Below are 20,130 nucleotides of genomic sequence, written 5' to 3'. Positions count from 1 at the left end.
AAACGGAGAAAGGATTGAAGCTGTCAAAGACTTCATGTTGCTTGGGTCCACACTCATAGAAGCAGCAGTCAAGAAATTAAACAATGCATTAGACAAATCTGCTGCAAAAAAACCCAAAACTTAATGTTTAAGAGCAAAGACGTAAAATTGAGGACTAAGGTGTGCCTGATCCAAGCCACTGTCTTTGCAAGTTTCATATGCATGTGAAAGTTGTACAATGAATAAGGAAGGTTGTAGAAGAATTGATGCATTTGAGTTATGGTGTTGAAGAAAGTACCATGGACTGTCAGAAGAACGAAGAAATCTTGGAATAAGTACAACCAAAATGCTCTTTAGAAGTGAGGGTGGTAAAACTTTGTCTCCCCTACTTTGGACATGTTGTCCAGAGGAACCAGTCCCTGGAGAAGGACATCCTGCTTGGTAAAGTGGGGGCCAGCGAGAAAGATGATGATCCCCCAGTGAGATGGACTAACAACAGCGGCAGCATGTGGACTCAGTCATAAGGATTGTGAGGAAGTTGCAGGACAGGACTGACCGGGCAGTATTTTGTTTTGATGTGCATGATGGGGTTCCCTGGGGTTGGAAACAACTTGACCACACCTAACAACAACAACAACAACAACAACAACAGTTCGGCTTGGTAATTAAGACATTTAAATACTTGAAACGTATGTAATCTGATGAATGCTAACACATAATATGCCAACTATAGTTTCTTTACAAACGAGTCAGGTGAGACCTAGAGCCAGGTGAGACACAAAATCTCCATATGAAATGAGGAAATGACATCTGATTTTAGATCTTTTAATTTATATACTTTCATGAACATAGGTCAATAGGAAATCCACTTTTCAGATTTTATTTCATCATAGAATATATGTGAGAAGGGCACGTACACAGAAATCCACTGTGAGAACACACTGCTGTCTGCTGGCTGGTTGCTCAGCCCTCTACACAACCCGTGCTGTCGAGTTTGGAGAGTTCAATTCATTGGCTAGCTTATAGCGAGTCGAAATCTTCATACGGGTTTTTTTTTTTTTTTTAAAACTGCTTATTACTCTTGTATTTTAAAATCTGAGATACACTCCCCAATGTAAACAATCAATTTCAATCTGTCACACCATGAGAATGGATAAGGCCTTCTGGACAAATTTACACCACCTACGGTTGGTTTACTCGACAGAACACAATCTTGCTCCATATGGGGAAGAAGTGCTTGGGCATACTTCCTGGGGCAGGTACACTTAAAAGTTATCTTTCTGACTTGGTCTACACTTGGTCTTAAAATACAAATATACAATGTCCATAAGCATAGAACAGTAAAGCCTAGCCTTACGTGTTGATTATGAATCGCTAAAACCCTATACAAGTACAATATCGTATCATGCCGATTTACAATACAGAGGGCGGTGGTTCAATGCCTGGACCATTTAAGCAAAGGGCGGAAGGGAATGCCATCCAGGTGTTCAGAGGCTGGCTGCACGTGATTGGGTAGGGCTGCCCCACTGAAATATTTCTCAATCTGCAGTAGTAGCTGCTTAATACAAGAACAATATGACAACCTCTTTTTCACCGGCCTCCCGGAGGGAGACTTCAATGACACCTTAGTAAATACAATCAAACTGAGTCTTTCTCTCTCTCTCTCTCTCTCTGTTTTTCTTTTTTGCATCTCCTGATCCACTGTGCAAATCAGTTATTCGTTTCCTTCTCAATCGGTTTATCCTCTTAGGACCCATTAATCACCAGTGACCCTGGTTCAGTACCTCATCATTATCATAAATATTTGCCTTAGCAAGCTAAATGTGAAAGAGCCAAGACTATATACAGTATTTTAGAAGGCATTCTGTGACAGTTGCAGAGTTCATAGAAAAGTTAGCAAGTATATACCAGCTCCTTCGGTTGGTACAGTGTAAACCTTGGCGGCTTTGTTTCTATTAAATTGTACAACCCAAGAGAACACGAAGTGTTTATCAACGTGACATCAATGACTCTCTGGGCTAAGGTAACTGGGACAGGGCATCGTGTTTTTTTCCTGAGGTTTGTAAGAATTTTTCCAATGAAACAGAAATCACAGTGGCCCAGCGAAATGTGAGTCTGTGTCTTCAGGGGCGGTGGCAGGGGAGGCGGTACCCTGAGCCCCTGCCCCCACATCCATCAGGGACTAAATGACCCGCCACTGCATGATGCTGGTGTCCTTGCCGCCCGTGGAGATAAGGTGGCTGTCTGCGTAAAGGAAATGAACGTTGGTCACATGACTGCTGTGGCCCCCATATGCATAGCTTGGCGCCTGGAAAGGAATGACAGAGAGAAAAAAATTTTGTGCAAAGTAGATGAGGCCTGGCTAGCGAGTGTTCTGACCAGGGCTACAAGTGGACCCTGATAACACGGAACAGGATTCAGATTCTTAAAAACACTTCCTGGACCACTGGAGATGGGAGGGCACCCTGAGATCGTCTTTAATCCTGAACCGAAACTATTCCCTGAGGTCACCATTTGACTAAATGACAGATTGGCTCATAATCACTCTACAGCCAAGACGAGGGCAGAGGGCAGAGGGACAATGAGTTTGGAATGAAAATGCTGACATACTCGAATGGAATCCATGACACCGCAGAAACTGTTACATGGGAATGCGTGAAACTGCTCACTGAAAACACAACTGTCTGTTTCACTGATTACTGCTGTCAAGTTGGGTCTGATTCATAGCGGCTGGTGATTTGAACCTCCAACCTTGCTGTTCAAACTGACTTTGCGGTCCAGTGCTAACCCTTACAGCGCCACACATTATTATTTTTTTTAAAAAAGCTTAGTAAGAGGTGAGCATTTGGTGAATGACGATGCACGGAGGAGACTGTAATCATTGCAATGAAAAAATGAGTGTAAAACCGATGTTCTCCCATGTAAACAAACTATCACTCAATTCACAATAAACACTTAAAGAAAAAAAGAAGTGAGTATTTGGGATTGGGAAGCGCTTGTATTCTGGAGTCATTTTTCAACTCCTGTGATCCACAGCTTCCGTTGAGATCAGGTACTGGGGTGCCTCCACCTAACGGTGTGCCCAGAGGAGGGCTGAGCGTGAAGGGGGATCAGGCTCTGAAAAGATGATAAAGGGGGGAGATGGAGGAAGCAGCGGGATCCTAGAAGCTACGGTGGTGGAGGACAGGTCAGGAGCCTAGACTGCCCGGGGCAGTGAGGGTGCCGGATGGTTCACAGTTCTGCCGGGAACACACACTCTCAGTACATTTCTATTCAATGGCCACAGGTGACCAGGGTGCAGAGCCGGGGCAACAAGAGCCTCACCCTGAACTGGGAGCAGGGGCAGGAGAACAGGTGCACTTTGCCAAAGTCGTCTCCAGTTGACAGAAGCTTCTTCTCGTGCGCCCGGCAGACGGCGTTGATGTCGGTACCGTCGGAACCTTCCGGCCACACTCCTGCAATGAAGACCTCAGTAAGATGCAGGAACATGGGGCCAAACCTCAAGGGGCCACCGAAGCCCTGGCGGCTTGGGGAGCATGCCCTCGGGTTTCAGGCAGCAGCAGAGCCACTGACCAGACTCTGAGAAGGTTTCAAAGTTCTGAAAGAAAAACTGTAAAGCTGGTTTATTTCATGCTTGAACCAAAGAATCTGCAGCAGACATACCAAAGACATGGAGCATACCAAAGACATGGAACCTACCAAACACATGGAACATACCAAACAGACATACCAAAGACATGGAGCATACCAAAGACATGGAACCTACCAAACACATGGAACATACCAAAGACATGGAACATACCAAACACATGGAACATACCAAACACATGGAACCCCAACGTGCAGGTGTACGTAGCCCACTCAATGTCTCTCGTTGTTTCCACACTTACGACCTGCTTACAAGCCGATGGGACCCCTGGGAAAGGGAAACACAGGTTTGGTGACATCGGAGCCACATCAGGGTGACATGTTCCTTCTCCCCCTCTCACCTTCCCTCCCAAGGAAGGCCGAGCCACAGAGCTGTCCCTCCACTCTCCCCCAGGGAAGGCTGATCCCCCAGAGCTGCCCTTCCACTCGCTCCCCCAGAGCCTCCCCCTGCAGCTACAGAGCTCTCCAGGAAGAGCACCTTCACCCCCCAGCCACGGAGAACTGCCAGCTCGCCTGGGTCTGACTCGTGTCCTTCCTCTGGTACCTAGGTCTCTGGGTTCCCCGATACAACTCCACATTCTGCTGCCAGGTGTCCCATCCCTCAAACCCAAACACCTCCTCCTACAGAAACACATCTCCCCCACATAAATACTCCCATAGAAAAACTACACATACCCCCCACATAAATACAGCTGTTCCAGCCATCACAACACACAACCACCACACCTCCTCTAGTCCCCTCAGTTCCGAGTTACGAACTGTGCAGAGCCCGGGCCCACCAAGGCCCCAGGTGGATTGTTTATTGTGTAAATGAGCTCTCACTAGTGGAAGCTGAGCGAACTCCAGCCCCAGGACTGTCCATGAAGGCCAGCAGAAGCTTGGAGAAGGAGGAACGAGGTGACCATTGTGTGTGTGTTAGTTAGGGGACGTGCTGTAATAGACCCACAGCCTTGGCTGTCTGGGGTTCATCGGTAAGTGACATGTCCCATGTAAGTGTGGTTCCTGAGCCCCAGTCTACTCATCAGTGAAGGGAAAGCTGCAGGTGAGAGAAAATGCAGGTAAGGATAGCTCATGGGTGGAGCCAACCTCGCTGGCCCTGTAGACCTGGGCTTAGCCTTGAGCTTGGCACTTTAGGGGCTTGGCCGATGTTTGGGAATCTGCGGATGGCTCAGTAAGTGCCAGTCTCTCATCCTCAGGGTCCCCAGGTCTTGTGTGGGGATGGAGACTGGAAAGAGGGGTCAGGAGGGTAGGAGGAAGGTGCTGGGACACCAGGGTCTCACCTGCTCAGGACCCCTCACCTGATGGTTTTCATATTCCCTCTTTCTGCCCCATCTGCCTACCTCCAGCCTTCCCTGTGGGGCCCTGCCTCTTTCCCCCCTAGAAGGAAGCCGGATGAGCCTGGTACCCCTGGGACCTAGGGTAGGTAGAACTAGTCTTTTCCACCTTGGGGTGAACCATCTTCTTTCCTGGGGCCTACGGCCAGTCCAGACCTAAAGTATTTCAGTGCTAGGAAGTACCAAATACACCCAATTTATAGAGGAGAAAACTGAGGCCCAGAGACGGCACCACATGGCCAGCACACAGTTATAGAGGCCGCGTGTCATGTGACCCTGACAAATCCTAAAGAGCTACTTACAGTACAGGATTTCATAGTCTCCTGAATTGGACACGAGGAACTGCGAGTTTACTGACCAGTCCAAGTGGGTGATGAAGCTGGAGTGGCCCTGAGGACAGAGGACCACCATGAGTTCAGGCCCCTCCTAGATTCCCGACCCTGAGGGGAGGCGGTGCAGCGAGTGCATCTCTAGTCACGGAAGGACAGAGGACCACCATGAGTTCACGCCCCTCCTAGATTCCCAACCCTGAGGGGAGGCGGTGCAGGGGGCGTGTCCCAAGTCAAGAAAGGCCACAGGATACTTACTGAGCACTTGCCGATGCGGCTGTACTTTCTCCCGTTGTCGCTGACACCATAGATGTAGATACAGTTGTCATGGGAGCCTATAGCCAGGAAATTCCCATCTACAAACACAGAAGCGTGGACAGCTCAACGGGACAGGAAGCGTCAGTTACAAAGGCTAGGGCTAGCTACCATCGCAGATTGAGAGAAAATAGCTCCCTAAATTGATTCTGGGTTCTTTCAAAGGTTACGTTCTGCTGTGAGTGAATCTCCCCCCCTCCCAGCCCTGCCCATTACAGCTACCTCCTGAGGACGCACATCTGATGGACTGGCAGGCCTCCGATGGAGCTCTTCTCTCGTAGGTCCCACTGGCTGCAGGGCTGAGATTCAACTCTGGGGAATGGCCCCATCCATTGTCCCCAACACCTGAGGGCCTTTCCTGCCTGAAACAGGCTCCACTCTCACCCAGGGGCCATCACTGCCATCCTCCCCCATGTTGTTGTCGTTAAGTGCCGTCAAGTGGTCATTTCTGACTCATAGCAACCCTGCATAGGGTTTCCAATGAGCGGCAGGTGGGTTTGAGCCGCTGCTTATCCTACAGCACCCACCAGGATTCCACTAAAGTGACATCAAAAGGACTGTGGAATTCAGGGATGAAACACTCCAGCTCTGGGGTCCAACTGCCTGAGTTTGAATCGCAGCATTTGTAAAGCCTTGTGACTTCAGCCAAGTTACTTTCCCATACGATGCCTCAGTTTCCTCTCCTGGAAAATGGGGATAATAATATCTTTCCCGTAGGTATGAGGAAGCTGGACAGTGAATAAGGAAGACCTGTGAAGAATGGACGCCTGGGTGTTGGAAAAGAAAGCCATGGACTGCCAGAAGAACAAACAAATTTGGGTTGGAGAAATACAGCCAGAGTGCTGCTTAGATGAAAGGCTGGTGAGTCTAAGTCTCACGCCATTGAACATACTATCAGGAGGCATGGGTTCCTAGAGGAGATCATGATGCTTGGTCAAGTAAGAGAGTCAACAAAAAAGAGGAAGACCCCCCCCCCCCCAACAAGATGGACTGACAGAGTGGCTGCACCAATGGGCTCAAACATGGGAAAGTGTGTAAGGATGGTGCAGGACTGGGCAGTGTTTCGTTCTGTTGTACAAAGGGTCGCAATGAGTCGGAACTGACCCATAGCACCTGAAAACAAGAGCATCTGTCCCATAGGGTGGTTATGAGAAAAACGCACTGTGTCTGGAGGCTGGGTCCCTATAGCAGAAGAACCTCAAAAAGTGACATCATCAACTGGTTGGTTCCCTAAATAGGAAGGGCTCGTTCACGATGGGGCCATTTGCTGTTTAACAAACAGGTGGAGGATATAACTGGCTCATTATTTAAGTGAGGAAATGTCAAGTTAGAGCAGTACCTCACCTACTCCCATCACTGAGGTATAATATACAATGAAATGCACACATTTTAAGTGTAGAGTTGAAAAGGTTTTGCTAAACATACATAAAAATGTAACAAAAGTAACCCACTGCCTTTGAATTGATTCTGACTCATAGTGACCCTGCATAGGGTTTTGGAAGCTGTAAATCTTTACAGAATAAGTCTTATTTTCCTCTTGTACAGTGATTGGTGGGCTTTAAATATTGACTTTGCAGTTAGCAGTCCAATGCTTACCATACAGAGCCACCACAGCTCCTTAAAATATATATGAGGGGCTTCAAAAAGTTCATGGAAACATGGAATTAAAAGACAAAAGATGAAGACAGAGATGAAGGCATGGAGAAATAAAAGCAGCTGAGGGCTCTAGACTCATGGAAAGAGAAAGGCTGTGTGCTGGCGGCCAGGAGGCAGGCTTGCAGAATGTGCCCTTGGGTTGTGTAAATGAGTATATATTCCTATATGTTGTGTACATCCAGAAACAAACAGGGGGAATAGAAGCAAATACTGTTGAATTAGGATGCACGGAGGGGACTAATCATTGCAATGAAACGATGAATGTAAAACTGATGTTCCCCCATGTAAAATTATCACTCAATTCACAATTTAAAATTAAAAAAAAAAAAAAAGAAAAGATAATGGAATTTTTCCATGAGCTTTTAGAAGACCCCTCATAGCCCCATGTATATACCAGAATCAGAAATATATCTATATAACCGTGATGTTCCTTAGAAGCAAGATGGCGAGACTTTGTCATGCTCACTGTGGACAGACCATCAGGAAGGAACAGTCGCTAGAAAAGGACATCGTGGTTGGTAGCACAGATGGTCAGTGAAAATGAGGAAGCCCTCCTCTGAGATGGGTGGACACAGTGGACACCGACAATGGGCTCAAGCATGCTCAGGACGGCGAGGCTGGCACGGGACCAGGAAATACCTCATTTTGTTGTACATCTCGGAGTCCTGAATCGCAGCCCACTCCACAGCCAGTAACCACCACTGCCATCCTTGGCTCCGTATTTAAAACCCAAACTCAGTGCTGTCAAGTCAACTGACTTGCAGCAACTCCAACATGAGAGTAGACCCACCCCCTGGGATTTCTGAGTGGGACCGTCAGTCTTTATGGGAGCAGACATCTTTGTCCCACGGAGCGGCTGGTGGGTTCAAGCTACCAACCTTTGGGTGAGCAGCCAAGCGCTTCACCACTGTGCCACCAGTATCCTTAGGTTTTTAAGGATGAATGAAAAGTCAGATTTCAGTTTCCCTTGGCAACCCATTTCTATCTTGGACAGCCTTAATGAGACTGCAATTCCTCTTTGGAATTCCCATCAAACGTCTTCATGTAGCCATTGAGGTCACTGCTGACTGGAGAAACAATGTAGAGGGACAGCCCAGAGTCCCAGGCTTTTGAAGAGTGCATGGGGAGACTGGGTCCTCGAGACGCCCCCTGACGCCCTTTCCCCCTTCCCCCACCGAGGTCTCCAGCTGAATTTCTGCCTCCCCTCTTACTTCTAGTCTGGGTCTGCAGTAGCCAGCAGTGAACAGACACCCAGGGTCCAGGAAGACCAAGACCAGGAAGACCAGTACACCAGGTTCAGGGGACAAGGTGCTTGTCCTCAGAGAAAGGGTCACTCAGTCCAGAGCCCGGGACACGCCCTAATGAAAGACAGCTGACTTCTCCAAATGACTGCCCTTGTTTCCTCAGCACCAACCCTACTGCGACTGCCCAGGGACAAGCAGGGAGACGTGGAGTCTGAGGTCAGAACACCAGGTTCAAATCCTAACTCTTTTGCCTACGTTCATTCATGAATCTATGAACAGACAGCCCTTGGAGACTGCAGGCTTGGGTCCAGACCACTGCAATAAAGTGAACATGGTAATGCAGAGGCTGGTGGTAGGCCGTGGAGTCGGTTCCAACTCATAGCCACCCTGCATAGGGTTTCCAAGGCTGTAAACGTTTATGGGAGCAGAAAGTCTTATCTTCCTCTCACAGAGCGGCTGGTAGATTCAAACTGCTGACCTGACAGTTAGCAGCCCAACATGTAACCCACTATGCTATCAGGGTTTCTCAGCAATATATCAACTCATGGGTTATTTGGGTTTACTAGCTGTGGGTTGGAACTGACTAGATAGCAGTTAACAGCGGCAACATAACCCTTTAAAGTGTTGACGAGCAAAGATGTCAGCTTGAGGACTAAGGTGTGCCTGACCCAAGCCATGGTATTTTCAATAACCTCATATGCATGTGAAAGCTGGACAGTGAATAAGGAAGACCGTAGAAGAACTGATGCTTTTGAGTTATGGTGTTGGAGGAGACTATTGAAAATGCCATGGACTGCCAAAAGAACCAACAGATCTGTGTTGGAAGAAGTGCAACCAGAGTGCTCCTTAGAAGCCAGGATGGTCAAACTTTGTCTCTCATACTTCGGACAAGTTATCAGGAGGGACCAGTTGCTGGAGAGGGACATCATATTTGGTAAAGTGGAGGGTCAGCGAAAAAGAGAAAGACCCCCGACAAGAAGGCCCGGCACAGTGGCAGCAGCAGTGGGCTCCAGCATAGCCGTGATGGTGAGGCTGTTGCAGGAATGGGCAGCTCCGTTCTCACTGATTGTTGAGTTGGAATTGGCTTGATGGCCTTAACCATCACCATAAAGCAAGGCTGACACGAGACGGTCAACTATGGAGTGTGCAGCACCACTCCAGACGTGTTTCTAACAGTGTGGGAGGACACAGACACCAGAAGTTGAGCTTGTGCGGTTGGAAGAATGGCGCCAGCAGACTTTGCTCGGTGCGGGGTTGCCACAGAGCTGCAAGTTGTGAAAGGCACGCTATCTGCGAAGTGCCGCAGAATGAGGTGTGCCTGCAAGCCTGGACTGCCCGCCTAAATGAATAAATAACCATGTTCTACAGCGGGACTAAGAAGCTCTGGTAGCATAGTAATTACGAGTCGGGCTGCCAACCTCAAGGTCAGCAGTTTGAAACTACCAACAGTTCCACAGGAGAAAGAGGAAGCATTCTGCTCCCATAAAGATTTACAGCCTCTGAAACCCTGTGCAGGGTCACTATGAGTCGGAACCGACTCCACGATACTTAACAACAACAAGGGCTGAACTGCGAAGTCGGCTCGAACTGCAAGGTCAGTGGTTCAAGCTCACCAGTCACTTCTTGGAAACCCTATACAGGGTCGCTATGGGTCAGGATTGACTTGATGGCACTTAACAACAACAACAACAGTCAAGACGTTCACCAGAAAGAGGCAAGAGAGACCCGTTGCTGCAGGTGGTGATACCACGGGAATCAGAGGAGAACCGTGCTCCATAGAGTGTTCAATGGCTGGTTCCGTGCCTGGTCTTTCTTGGGAGGCATTTCTGGGTGACCTAGAACTGCCTACTTCTGGTTATCAGTGAAGAAAACACTTCATCGTTTGTACCACCCAGGTTGCTCAGTGCCCAAAGAATCAGGAAATGATCTGGAAGCTGTAAGGTCTCAATCCTGCTGCCCATGTTTCTGACAACACAGTTTCGTTTTCTGAGGCAACTGCCCAGCCCCATACCCCCAACACTTCTAACTCCAACAAAGAACTTGCTTGGCCAAGCAGCCCCAATTGATCCTGAAGCTTGGCTGCTAACCCAGTCTCTGCCATCCATTGATCGGTGTCTGCCTGTTTCACCGAGTCAAAAGTGGCCTTGTTTACCCTGGTTGGGGGCCTGCCAGCTGGGGCTCACGGGTTCTTCCCAGCATCCTGAGGGTCGGCTTCTTTTAGAAAACTTCGAGTCATGAGTTTACCCTCTAGCACCTCCCACACCACCCGGAGCCTTCATGATGCGCAGAGAATATCAGATTTATCAAAGAGCCTCACGATCCAGCCCTTCACATCCCTGGATGAAGGGATATAGTTCAGGCTGACATTTTAATAGAATTCTCCTATAATTCCATGTCTGTGGCCAACTATGTATAGGGAAAGGGGAGGTACGGATCTACTGCTTTTTACATTTTAATTTAAGAAGCTACAAATACTGGAATTCCAAAGAAACCAGTCGTTTCTAACGGTACCCATCTGGGTGGTACAAATGATCTGTGCTCGGCCACTGACCTGAAGCTTGGTGGTGAGAACGCAGATAGGCCTGGTGAACCGCTTCTGAAGAGATGTCAACAGTTTCACCCTGTACCACACGGGGGCGCCATCACTTGGCAGCTGCTGACAGCAACGTGTGGTACTCACCATGTTGAGGACACTAGTCATTGAGCTGACTTTGACTCAGCGACCCCATGACCCTATGTTATTGTTAAATGCTATCGGGTTGGTTCTGACTCACAGCGACCCTGTATAGGGCTTCTGAGGATTAGTTGCTGGTTCCTAGTCCAGGGCTGATGCTACAGCACCACACCAGGAGTCCAGCTAGGACAAAGTATAATCTTTATGGAAGCTGACTGTTACACTTTTCTCCCACAGAGAAGTGATCGGTTTGAACCCTGACCTTTTGGTTTGCAGCTGAGTACTTAACCACTGTGCCACCAAGGTTTCTGAAACATCAAATCCACTTAAATTCATAATGATACAAAACCCACCACCACCACCAGATGGCACTGTGAGGAGAACTCAACTCACTCATTTGTACATTGGTAAATAAACTCCAAGAAACCAAGCATGTATTATAACTTTCCTAGATTGTGGTGCTGTGGGATAAAGTACTAGACCACAAAGTGGGTTTGAACCCCAAGGGTAGCAGTTCAAACTCCTTGGAAATCCTATACTGAGTCACTGTGAGTGGGGACCCTATTGAGGACACTTAACAACATCACTTTTACCATTCAGTAGCAAAGTAAAGAGATGAAAAGATGCTTTTTGTTACAATGTTGTATCCAATCAGTGGAATAGAGAAGCTAAAACTGGAATGTCAATAGTTCCCAGCCCCTCAGGGATCTAAGATGGGAGAAAGATGAGGCTTTCTGCTCTTGTGAATATTTAAAGTCCCTGCAATCCTACACAGGGTCACTATGAGGTGGAATCAAGTGACAGCACTTGACCCTAACAAGGATCTAGGCATTGAGCATCAGAAATTGCCAATACCACCCCCAAAAAGAGACACACACAAGCAGATCTGTGGTTTCTGTAAGAAGAAAACTTTACACACATGGAATGTGAACATGAGCAAACCTCTAGGTCCAAAAATCATCTTACAGGAAAGACAGACAAGGGAGAGACAGGAACTTTCTACACAGAGCCAGGGAGACACATTCAGCAAACTCCAGATTGGAAATTGCTACAGGAAGAATGAGCCAGTTTCTCTAACACACAAATTGCCAAGGGAAGGAGGGAAAGAAGGAGCGTGAGAGAGAACATCTATTAAAAGACATGTCAGCCAATGACCATGTGTGGACCTTTTTTTGGGATGCTGATCGAAACAAATTGCTAAGAAATGAGTCATGTTCCTAGCAGTGTTATTTTTAATAGAGAACAACTAGAAAGAGTGTAAATGACCATTAGCTGATGAATGGTCCACCAAAGAGCTGTGGATGAAACGCTGTTTGGTTCTGCATCTTCCTCACAACTATTGCTGTGTTTGAGTCCTTCCGGCAGCCACCGTGTCACTCCATACAGTGGAAGACTACGCAACAATGAAGTCTTGGAACACGCAATAATGCGCATTAATCTAAACACAAGATTCTAAGTGAAACCAGATTCAGCAGAGGACAGGCACGCTGAATGACTCGACTGAGCTGTAATGTCCAGAAAGGGCAATTTAAGGAGATCAGTGGTTGTCTTGTGCTAGGGGAGGGGATGGAGAGTAACAGCTAATTAATCATCAACAGGGGACTTTCTATCATTAATAATACCAACTGAGACTGTCAAACAGTTCCATCTTTCCACCACAGAGTGGATGCTGGGTTTGAACCGATGACTTTGAAGTTAGCAGTCTGATGTTTAACACACTGTGTCACTAAGTCTTCTTCTGGGGCAATAGAGAGATTCTAAAACTGGGTTGTGGTGATGGGCATAAAACTCTACGGGTTTACTAAAACTGTACATTTACAATAGCTGAGTTACTGATTTACTTCTAATTGCAAGGTCACCGGTTCAAATACACCAGCTGCTCCTGAAAAAAACTAAACAGGGTCACCATGAGTTGGAACTGACTCAACGGCACGTAACAACAACAACAATAACAAAGCTGTTAAAAAAGGAGTCTTCCGCATTTTTACAGATCAAAACTGCAGTATTTGGCATCCTGGTATGGCACTGTATGGACAAGCATTGGCTGGCAACCACAAGGTTGGTGGTTCAAACCCACCAGGCACTCTTTGGAAACTCTATACGGGGTTGCTATGAGTTAAACCCGATTCGACAGCACTTAACAAGAACAACAAGATGGCAATATTTACCGATAAAAAGTGTCTTTAACGGCCCTGGTGGGGCAAATGGACACCGTGCTCAGCTGCCCCCTAAAAGGAAAGGTGGTTCAAACCCACCCAGAGTTTCTCTCTGGGAGGGGGGAAGGCATGGCAGTGTGGGTCTGTAAAGTTGACAGCCAAGAAAACCCTATGGGACAGTTTCAGTCTGTCCCATGCGCTGACTCAGAGACACCCAACCACAGGAGCCGTGGGTGGGGTTACAGAACAAACCCAGCTAAGAGTGGGTTACCACTGAACCCGGGGGGATGGGTACACGGGCCTCATCATGTTATAGTCTAGTTTTGTCTAGGTTTGAAACATCCCATAATAAAAACTTGGCATGCTAGCTCAGTCTGGTTACATGAAAAAGTAAAGCAAAGAACAGAGGATCCCCTAACTGCACAAGTGTGTGCACGTGTAAATCCAACTCCACTCTGAGAAGGCCTGTGGAGTTTTCTCCTCTCAAACGTCTACACAGAGTTCTACTGGGATCACGACGAACGGTTTGTGGTCCAACCTGGTGAGTAACGTATTACAGACAGCTGCTCGTTCCCATCTGTGTGGACGGTGACCAAATCCTTTGTTTCCGTGTCAAACACAAACCACCTGTTGTAAACGTGAGAAGAAGTTGTTTAGTGAGAAAATGAAGGCCGTCCAATGCGCCAAAAGGAAGACTATTCAGAACAGTGGGTCACAGGTGCTTAATAAATACGTGGTGCATTCATCAGGCTTAGTAAGAAATGCATGCCCGACTCTCACTCAAAGAAGGGTTGCTACATACGCTCCCTATGAAAGGCAGGGTGTACTTGTGACCATTCAAAACCACCTGGGTATCGACGCTAGGGCAAGTTTTTGCAGCGTTGGGGTTTTGTTACTGACACGTACAAGGAGAGGAAACCCTGGGCACCTGGGATGAACCACAGCCAAGGAGCTCTAGAAAGAGCTTACGTCAGGCTTTCACACAGGGCTGGGTGCTACAAGTGGGCTTCCAAAGTTCATGGGAAAATGAAGCGGAAACATACTGGAATTCTCCCACAAACTTTCTGAAGCCTCATTGTATAAATATGGGTGGTAAGAGCAACTAGAAAAAAGTTTTGAAAAGCTCAGAGCTGTCGACTGTAAAGTGGGGTCGCTCCCTGGCCTCCAGAGACGCTTTAAAGAAAGTCTTGGGGAGCTCTGTGCCTGCACCTCTGTGTGTGTGTGTATGGTGGGTGTGCATGGTTGTGTGTATGGGTGTGCATGTGTGTGTGGGCATGTATGTATATGGGTGTGCCTAGCATATATCTGGGTTTGCATATGTATGTACATGCATGTAAGAGGCAGGGGTATATATCTGCACATAAGGGTGTGTATGTGTGTGAACATGCATATATGTATGGGGACGTGTGAGTGTATATATGTGTGTGTGGTAGGGATGTATATGTGTGTATACATGGGTATGTGTGTATGGGCAAGTATGTGTATGTGGCAGGGATATTTATGGGTGGTGTACATATTGTCAGGAGGGACCAGTCGCTGGAGAAGGATATCATGTTTGGTAAGGTGGAGGGTCAGAGAAAAAGAGGAAGACCCCCAGCGAGATGGATTGGCCAAGTGGCAGCATCGATGGATTCAAGCGTGGCAACAGTAGTGAGGTTTGCTCAGGATTGGGCAGTGTTTCATTCTGCTGTGCATAAAGTCGCTATGAGTCAGTACCGACTCGATGGCACCTGACAACAACATGTGTCTATATGGGTATGTATGTGTTTGAATGTGTGTACGTGTGTGGCAGGGATGTATATGTGTGTATATGTGGGCATGCTTGTGGGCATGTATATGTATGGGTGTGTGTCTCTATGTGTATATGTGTCTCTCTGTGTATGTGTGTGTGTGTGGCAGGGATACGTATGGGTGTGTGTCCATATGTGTATATGTGTGTATATTGTTGTTGTTATTAAGTGCTGTCGAGTCAGTTCAGTTCTGACCCATAGCGACCCTGAACAGGGTTTCTGAGGCTGTAAATCTTTATGGGAGTAGAAAGTCTCACCTTTCTCCCACAAAGCAGCTGGTAGTTTCGAACTGCTGACCTTGCGGTTCGCAGCCCGATTTGTAACCAATATAGGGGGATGTATATGTATGGGTGTGGCGCTGTGGGCTAATGCACCAGACTGCAAGCTGCTCCTTGGAAACCCTATATAGGGTCGCTATGGGTCAGAATGGACTCGACAGCACTTAACAACAACATATGTATGGGTGTGTCTGTGTGTATATATGGGTGGGGATATGTATGGTGTGTATGTGTTTCTATGTGTACATGTGTGTGGCTTTGTGCATGCGTGTGTGGACATGTATATGTGGTGGGGCTATGTATGCTGTGCATGTGTTTCGATGTGTACATGTATATGGTGGGGATAGGTATGCGCTGTATGTGTTTTTATGTGTACACACATGTGGGTGTTCACATGTATGTGTGTGGCGGGGCTATGTATGGTGTGCATGTGTTTCTGTGTGTACATGTCTGTGCCTGTGTGCATGTATAATATGCACCTTTCTACAAAGGAGGGTCTGTAATTGTCCCTTCTATTCCCCAAAGTCAAAACCATGAAAACCACCGTTTCATGTTCTAGTTAATTCTTGGGAAAGGCATTAGAAGATACAGCTGAGAGCTGAGCTGGGCCTATTACTGAAGCTTTGAAAATGCAGATCATACTGTCTTGACTTACCTTCCAGTTAGGGTTCCAACAGCAACCACAGACCCTGAAGGATGAAAACCAGAAGACTGAGCTGGATCCTAAAATATGTTAAAGGAAGTGTCAATTGACAGCAGACACAACTTTATAGCATAAACACAAGCACAGCTCTACCTGTCGGAACACATAGCTCACCTGAGAGCCTCTTCTCAGGGGAGAACGTGTTCTTTCTACGGGGAGGACTGCCAATCATACTTCCTTCCTATCCGATCAGAACTGTCTCTCTCCTAGTCTTAAATCCCTTCATCTCTGTATCAGTCGGATGGAGGACAGTTAAGTACCTGTTACTCTTCCCAATCATGGTCAATATGGGCAGCCCCTTTGGTTGACCCCTCAATGCCCATTACAGCACATCTTGGACCACAGTGAATATCACAGTAAAGTGAGTCACATGGCCTTTAGGTTTGGTTCTGGTTTCCTAGTGCAGCTAGGACTCCTGGTGTGGCGCTGTAGGATCAGCACTAGACTGTGAACCACAGGTCAGCAGTTCAAACCCACCAGCTGCCCCCTGGAAGCCCTATACAGGGTTGTTATGAGTCAGAATCGACTCGACAGCACTTAACAACAGCAAGTTCTATCCTAACACATCATATAAGACAAACCCACTGGCGTGGCGCTGTAAGATAGGCACTGGATCATGTCGGCTTGAACTGCAAGGCTTGACAGCACTTAACAACAACACAATTGTGGATAAGGAGTCCTGGTGTGGTGCTGCAGGATACACACTGGACTGTTAGCCAACCGCAAGGTTGATGGTTCAAACCCACCCACTGTTCTTTGAAAACCCTATCCACAGTCGCTAGGATTCAGAACTGACTCGATGTTAACTAGCACTTAACATCAACACAACAACAGTGCAGATGAATGTTTAAGCTAGACTGTCATCTATGAAGAGTGCAGCTGTTGTTGTTGTCAAGTGTCATCGAGTCGGTTCCAATTTCTAGCAACGCTGTCTAGGGTTTCTGAAGAGCGGCTGATGAGTTTGAACCCCCGACTTTGCGGTTACAAGCGACCTTGCAGTCCAGTGCATTAACCCACAGCACCACACCAGTGGGCAGGAGCATGACGAACATGTTTGAAATCATGTAAGAATGATCAAAATGTAACACAGAGACACAAAGCAAGCACATACTATTAGGGAACTGGTCCCTGATGCAGGGTGGCCACAAGCCCCTAATTTATTAAAACAAAACAAAACAAAAAAAACCTCTGGTATCTGTGAACTACAATTAAGTGAAGCACAATAAAACAAGGACCTCTGTCTGGACATGTGACCACTGCACCCGATTCCCGTCTGCAGATAAAGGTGAGGGCACAGTGAGGACAAGACACAATGGGGTCCCTGGAAGGATCCCAAGAAGATGAGCAGGCACAAACTACCATTCGTGGGGTACACACATGCTTGTTACTAAGTGGTACAAGATGGAGCCTGTGGGATGAACGCCATCAAAGGGGAGGGAGAGAGAAAGAGACTGGGAGACACACGAAGGCTTCATGGTGGCGAGAATTTTTATCCGACTCACACTTTCCAGGGAGAACTGATTGGAGAAGGTGGGAAGTGGGTGTTCCAGATTTTTTTTGGATTGGGGTTTTATGGGTTGACTTGTGTCCCCTGAAAAGGCATGTTGAAGTCCTAATCCCAGTACCTATAACTGTAATCTTGACTGGAAATAGGGTCTTTGAAGATGATGCCCATTATATGCGTGCTATTCTGGTCCTGGTGTGGTGCTGTGGGTTAATGCACTGGACTGCAAAGTCAGTCTGAAATGCCAGGTTGGTGGTTCAAGATCACAAGCAGTTCCCCGGAAACCCTATTCACAGGGTCGTTAAGGGTTCAAACGGACTCAATGGCACTTAGCAACAATTCTTAGAAAAGAGAAGACACACAGGGACAGGGAGGCAGAGGATGCCACCGCTGCAAGAGAGGCCCGGGGCCTCTTCTCTCAGAGACTCGGAAGAATCAACATGGTGGACGTCAAACTGGCCGACACCTTGACTGCTGACCCTCAGGCTCTGAAGCTTTGAGACATTTCTGCTCTTGCAAGTCATCTGTTATGGATTGGACTGTGTCCCACAAATACATGCAAACTTGGCTAGGGCATAATTCTCAGTATTCTGTAATGTGTTCTCTATTTTGAACCCTGAGGTAGTTATCCCATGTCTTGTAAAACCTGTATATGTTCATGAGACAGAGTTAGAAACAGTTATGCTAATGAGGCAGGAGGAAATGTACAGGATTCGGCCTTATCTTCAGTGAATCTCTTCTGAGATATGTTGTTTTTGTTGTTAAGTGTCGTCCAGTCGATTCTGACCCATAGTGACCCTGTATAGGGTTTCCAAGGAGCTGCTGGTAAGCTTGAACCATGGACCTTGCAGTTCAAACGGCTTTGCAGTCTGGTGCATTAACACACAGCGCCACACCAGGACTCCCTTCTGAGATATTGTTGTTGTTGTTATGTGCCGTGGAGTCGATTCTGACTCATAGCGACCCTGTACAGGGTTTCCGAGGCTGTAAATCTTTACGGGAGTAGAAAGCCTCATATTCTGAGATATAAGAGGGATTAAACAAGTGAGTAGAGGTCGGAGGGATCTACTATCACCAGGAAAGAAGACTCATGAATAAAGCGTGTCCTTTGGACGAGGAGTACCTGCACTGAGGAACTCCTAGATCCAGGGGACGACTGAGGATGAGGACCTTCCCCCAGAGCCGACAAAGAGACCAAGCCTTCCCTAGAGCTGACGCCCTGAATTCCGACTTCTAGTCTCCAAAACTGGAAAAATGGAAAGAAACAACTGCAAACATCCAATAACTGGAACAAAAAATGTACCAAGTGTGAATCTAGGAAAACTGGAAATCATTGAAAATGAAATGGAATGCATAAAGTTCAATATCCTAGGCCCTGGTGAACTGAAATGTATTAACTGAAATGGACTGGTTTTGGCCATTTTGAATCTGACATTCACATGGTTTAATATGCCAAGAATGACAAATTCAAGAGGAATGCTGTTGCATTCATCATTAAAAAGAGCATTTTAGGATCTACCTTGAAGTACAATGCTGTCTAAGATAGGATAATATCCATATGGCCATAGGAAAACCAGCTAATACGACTATTATTCAAATTTGCTCACCAACCACTAAAGCCAGTGATGATGAAATCGGAGCATTCTACCAACTTCTTCAGTCTAAAATTGATCGACATGCAATCAAGATGCACTGGTAATTACTGATGGCTGGAATGTGAAACTGAGAAACAAAAAGGAGGGATCAATAGTCGAAAAGTATGACTTTGGTGATAGAGATTGCATGATAGAATTTTGCAAAACCAGCGACGTACTTATTGCAAATACCTTTTTTTCCCCAACAACATTAAAGGAGACTATACACATGGCTGTCACCAGTGGTAATATAAAGGAAACAAACTGACTATATCTGTGGGGAAAGACAACAGAGAAACTCCATTTCATCAGCCAAACAAGGCCAGGGGCCGACTATAGAACAGACCATCAGTTACTTATATGCAAGTTCAGGCGGAAACTGAAGAAAATTAAAAAAAAAACTTCACAAGAGTGAAAATCTGGGCTTGACTATAACCCACCTGAATTGAGACCATATCAAGACCAAATCTGATGCATCAGACACAAATGGCCAAAGACTAGAGAGCTGTGGGAGAACATTAAGAACATCATACAGGAAAAAAGCCAAATACCATTAAAAAGACAGGAAAGAAAGAAGAGACAGAAATGAACGCCAGCTTGCTCTTGAGCTTAGAGAAATTAATGCAACTCGAAGAAATGAGGAGGCAAAAGAGCTGAACACAAACTTCAAAGGGCAGCTGGAGAAGACAAAGTATTATAATGAAATGCACCAAGATCCGAAGTTCGAAAAACAAAAGGGAAGAGTATGCTCAGCATTTCTCAAGCTGAAAGAACTGGAGAAGAATTTCAAGTCTTGGGTTGCCATATTGAAGGATTCTATGGGCAAAATATTGAATGATGCAGGTATCATTCAATATGATGGAAGAAATACACAGAACCACTGTAT

At 46.7% G+C, this 20,130-nt stretch overlaps 1 protein-coding gene across 2 annotated transcripts in view; it reads right to left on the bottom strand.

Annotated features, from left to right (window-relative positions):
- Nucleotides 1-2,130: 2,130 nt before the first annotated feature.
- EML1 (echinoderm microtubule associated protein like 1) overlaps nt 2,131-20,130 on the bottom strand; it is a 135,278-nt gene continuing 117,278 nt past the window's right edge. Inside the window, exons 15-21 of one of the 2 annotated variants that reach the window (XM_006839521.1) lie at nt 16,059-16,126; nt 13,874-13,962; nt 5,549-5,646; nt 5,264-5,351; nt 3,800-3,895; nt 3,304-3,434; nt 2,131-2,287 (exon numbers count right to left, since the gene is read on the bottom strand). In XM_006839521.1, the coding sequence (XP_006839584.1) occupies nt 2,162-2,287; nt 3,304-3,434; nt 3,800-3,895; nt 5,264-5,351; nt 5,549-5,646; nt 13,874-13,962; nt 16,059-16,126 (696 nt within the window). In that variant the 3' untranslated portion in view covers nt 2,131-2,161. The remainder of the gene's footprint in view (nt 2,288-3,303; nt 3,435-3,799; nt 3,896-5,263; nt 5,352-5,548; nt 5,647-13,873; nt 13,963-16,058; nt 16,127-20,130) is intronic. The other variant, XM_006839520.1, reaches the window with a different exon arrangement.

This window comes from Chrysochloris asiatica, unplaced genomic scaffold (genome assembly GCF_000296735.1).
Source record: "Chrysochloris asiatica unplaced genomic scaffold, ChrAsi1.0 scaffold00025, whole genome shotgun sequence".
In the NCBI taxonomy this organism is placed as follows: domain Eukaryota; kingdom Metazoa; phylum Chordata; class Mammalia; order Afrosoricida; family Chrysochloridae; genus Chrysochloris; species Chrysochloris asiatica.
Note: the sequence above shows the minus strand (reverse complement) of the source record. Positions and strands in the feature narration are given on the sequence as shown.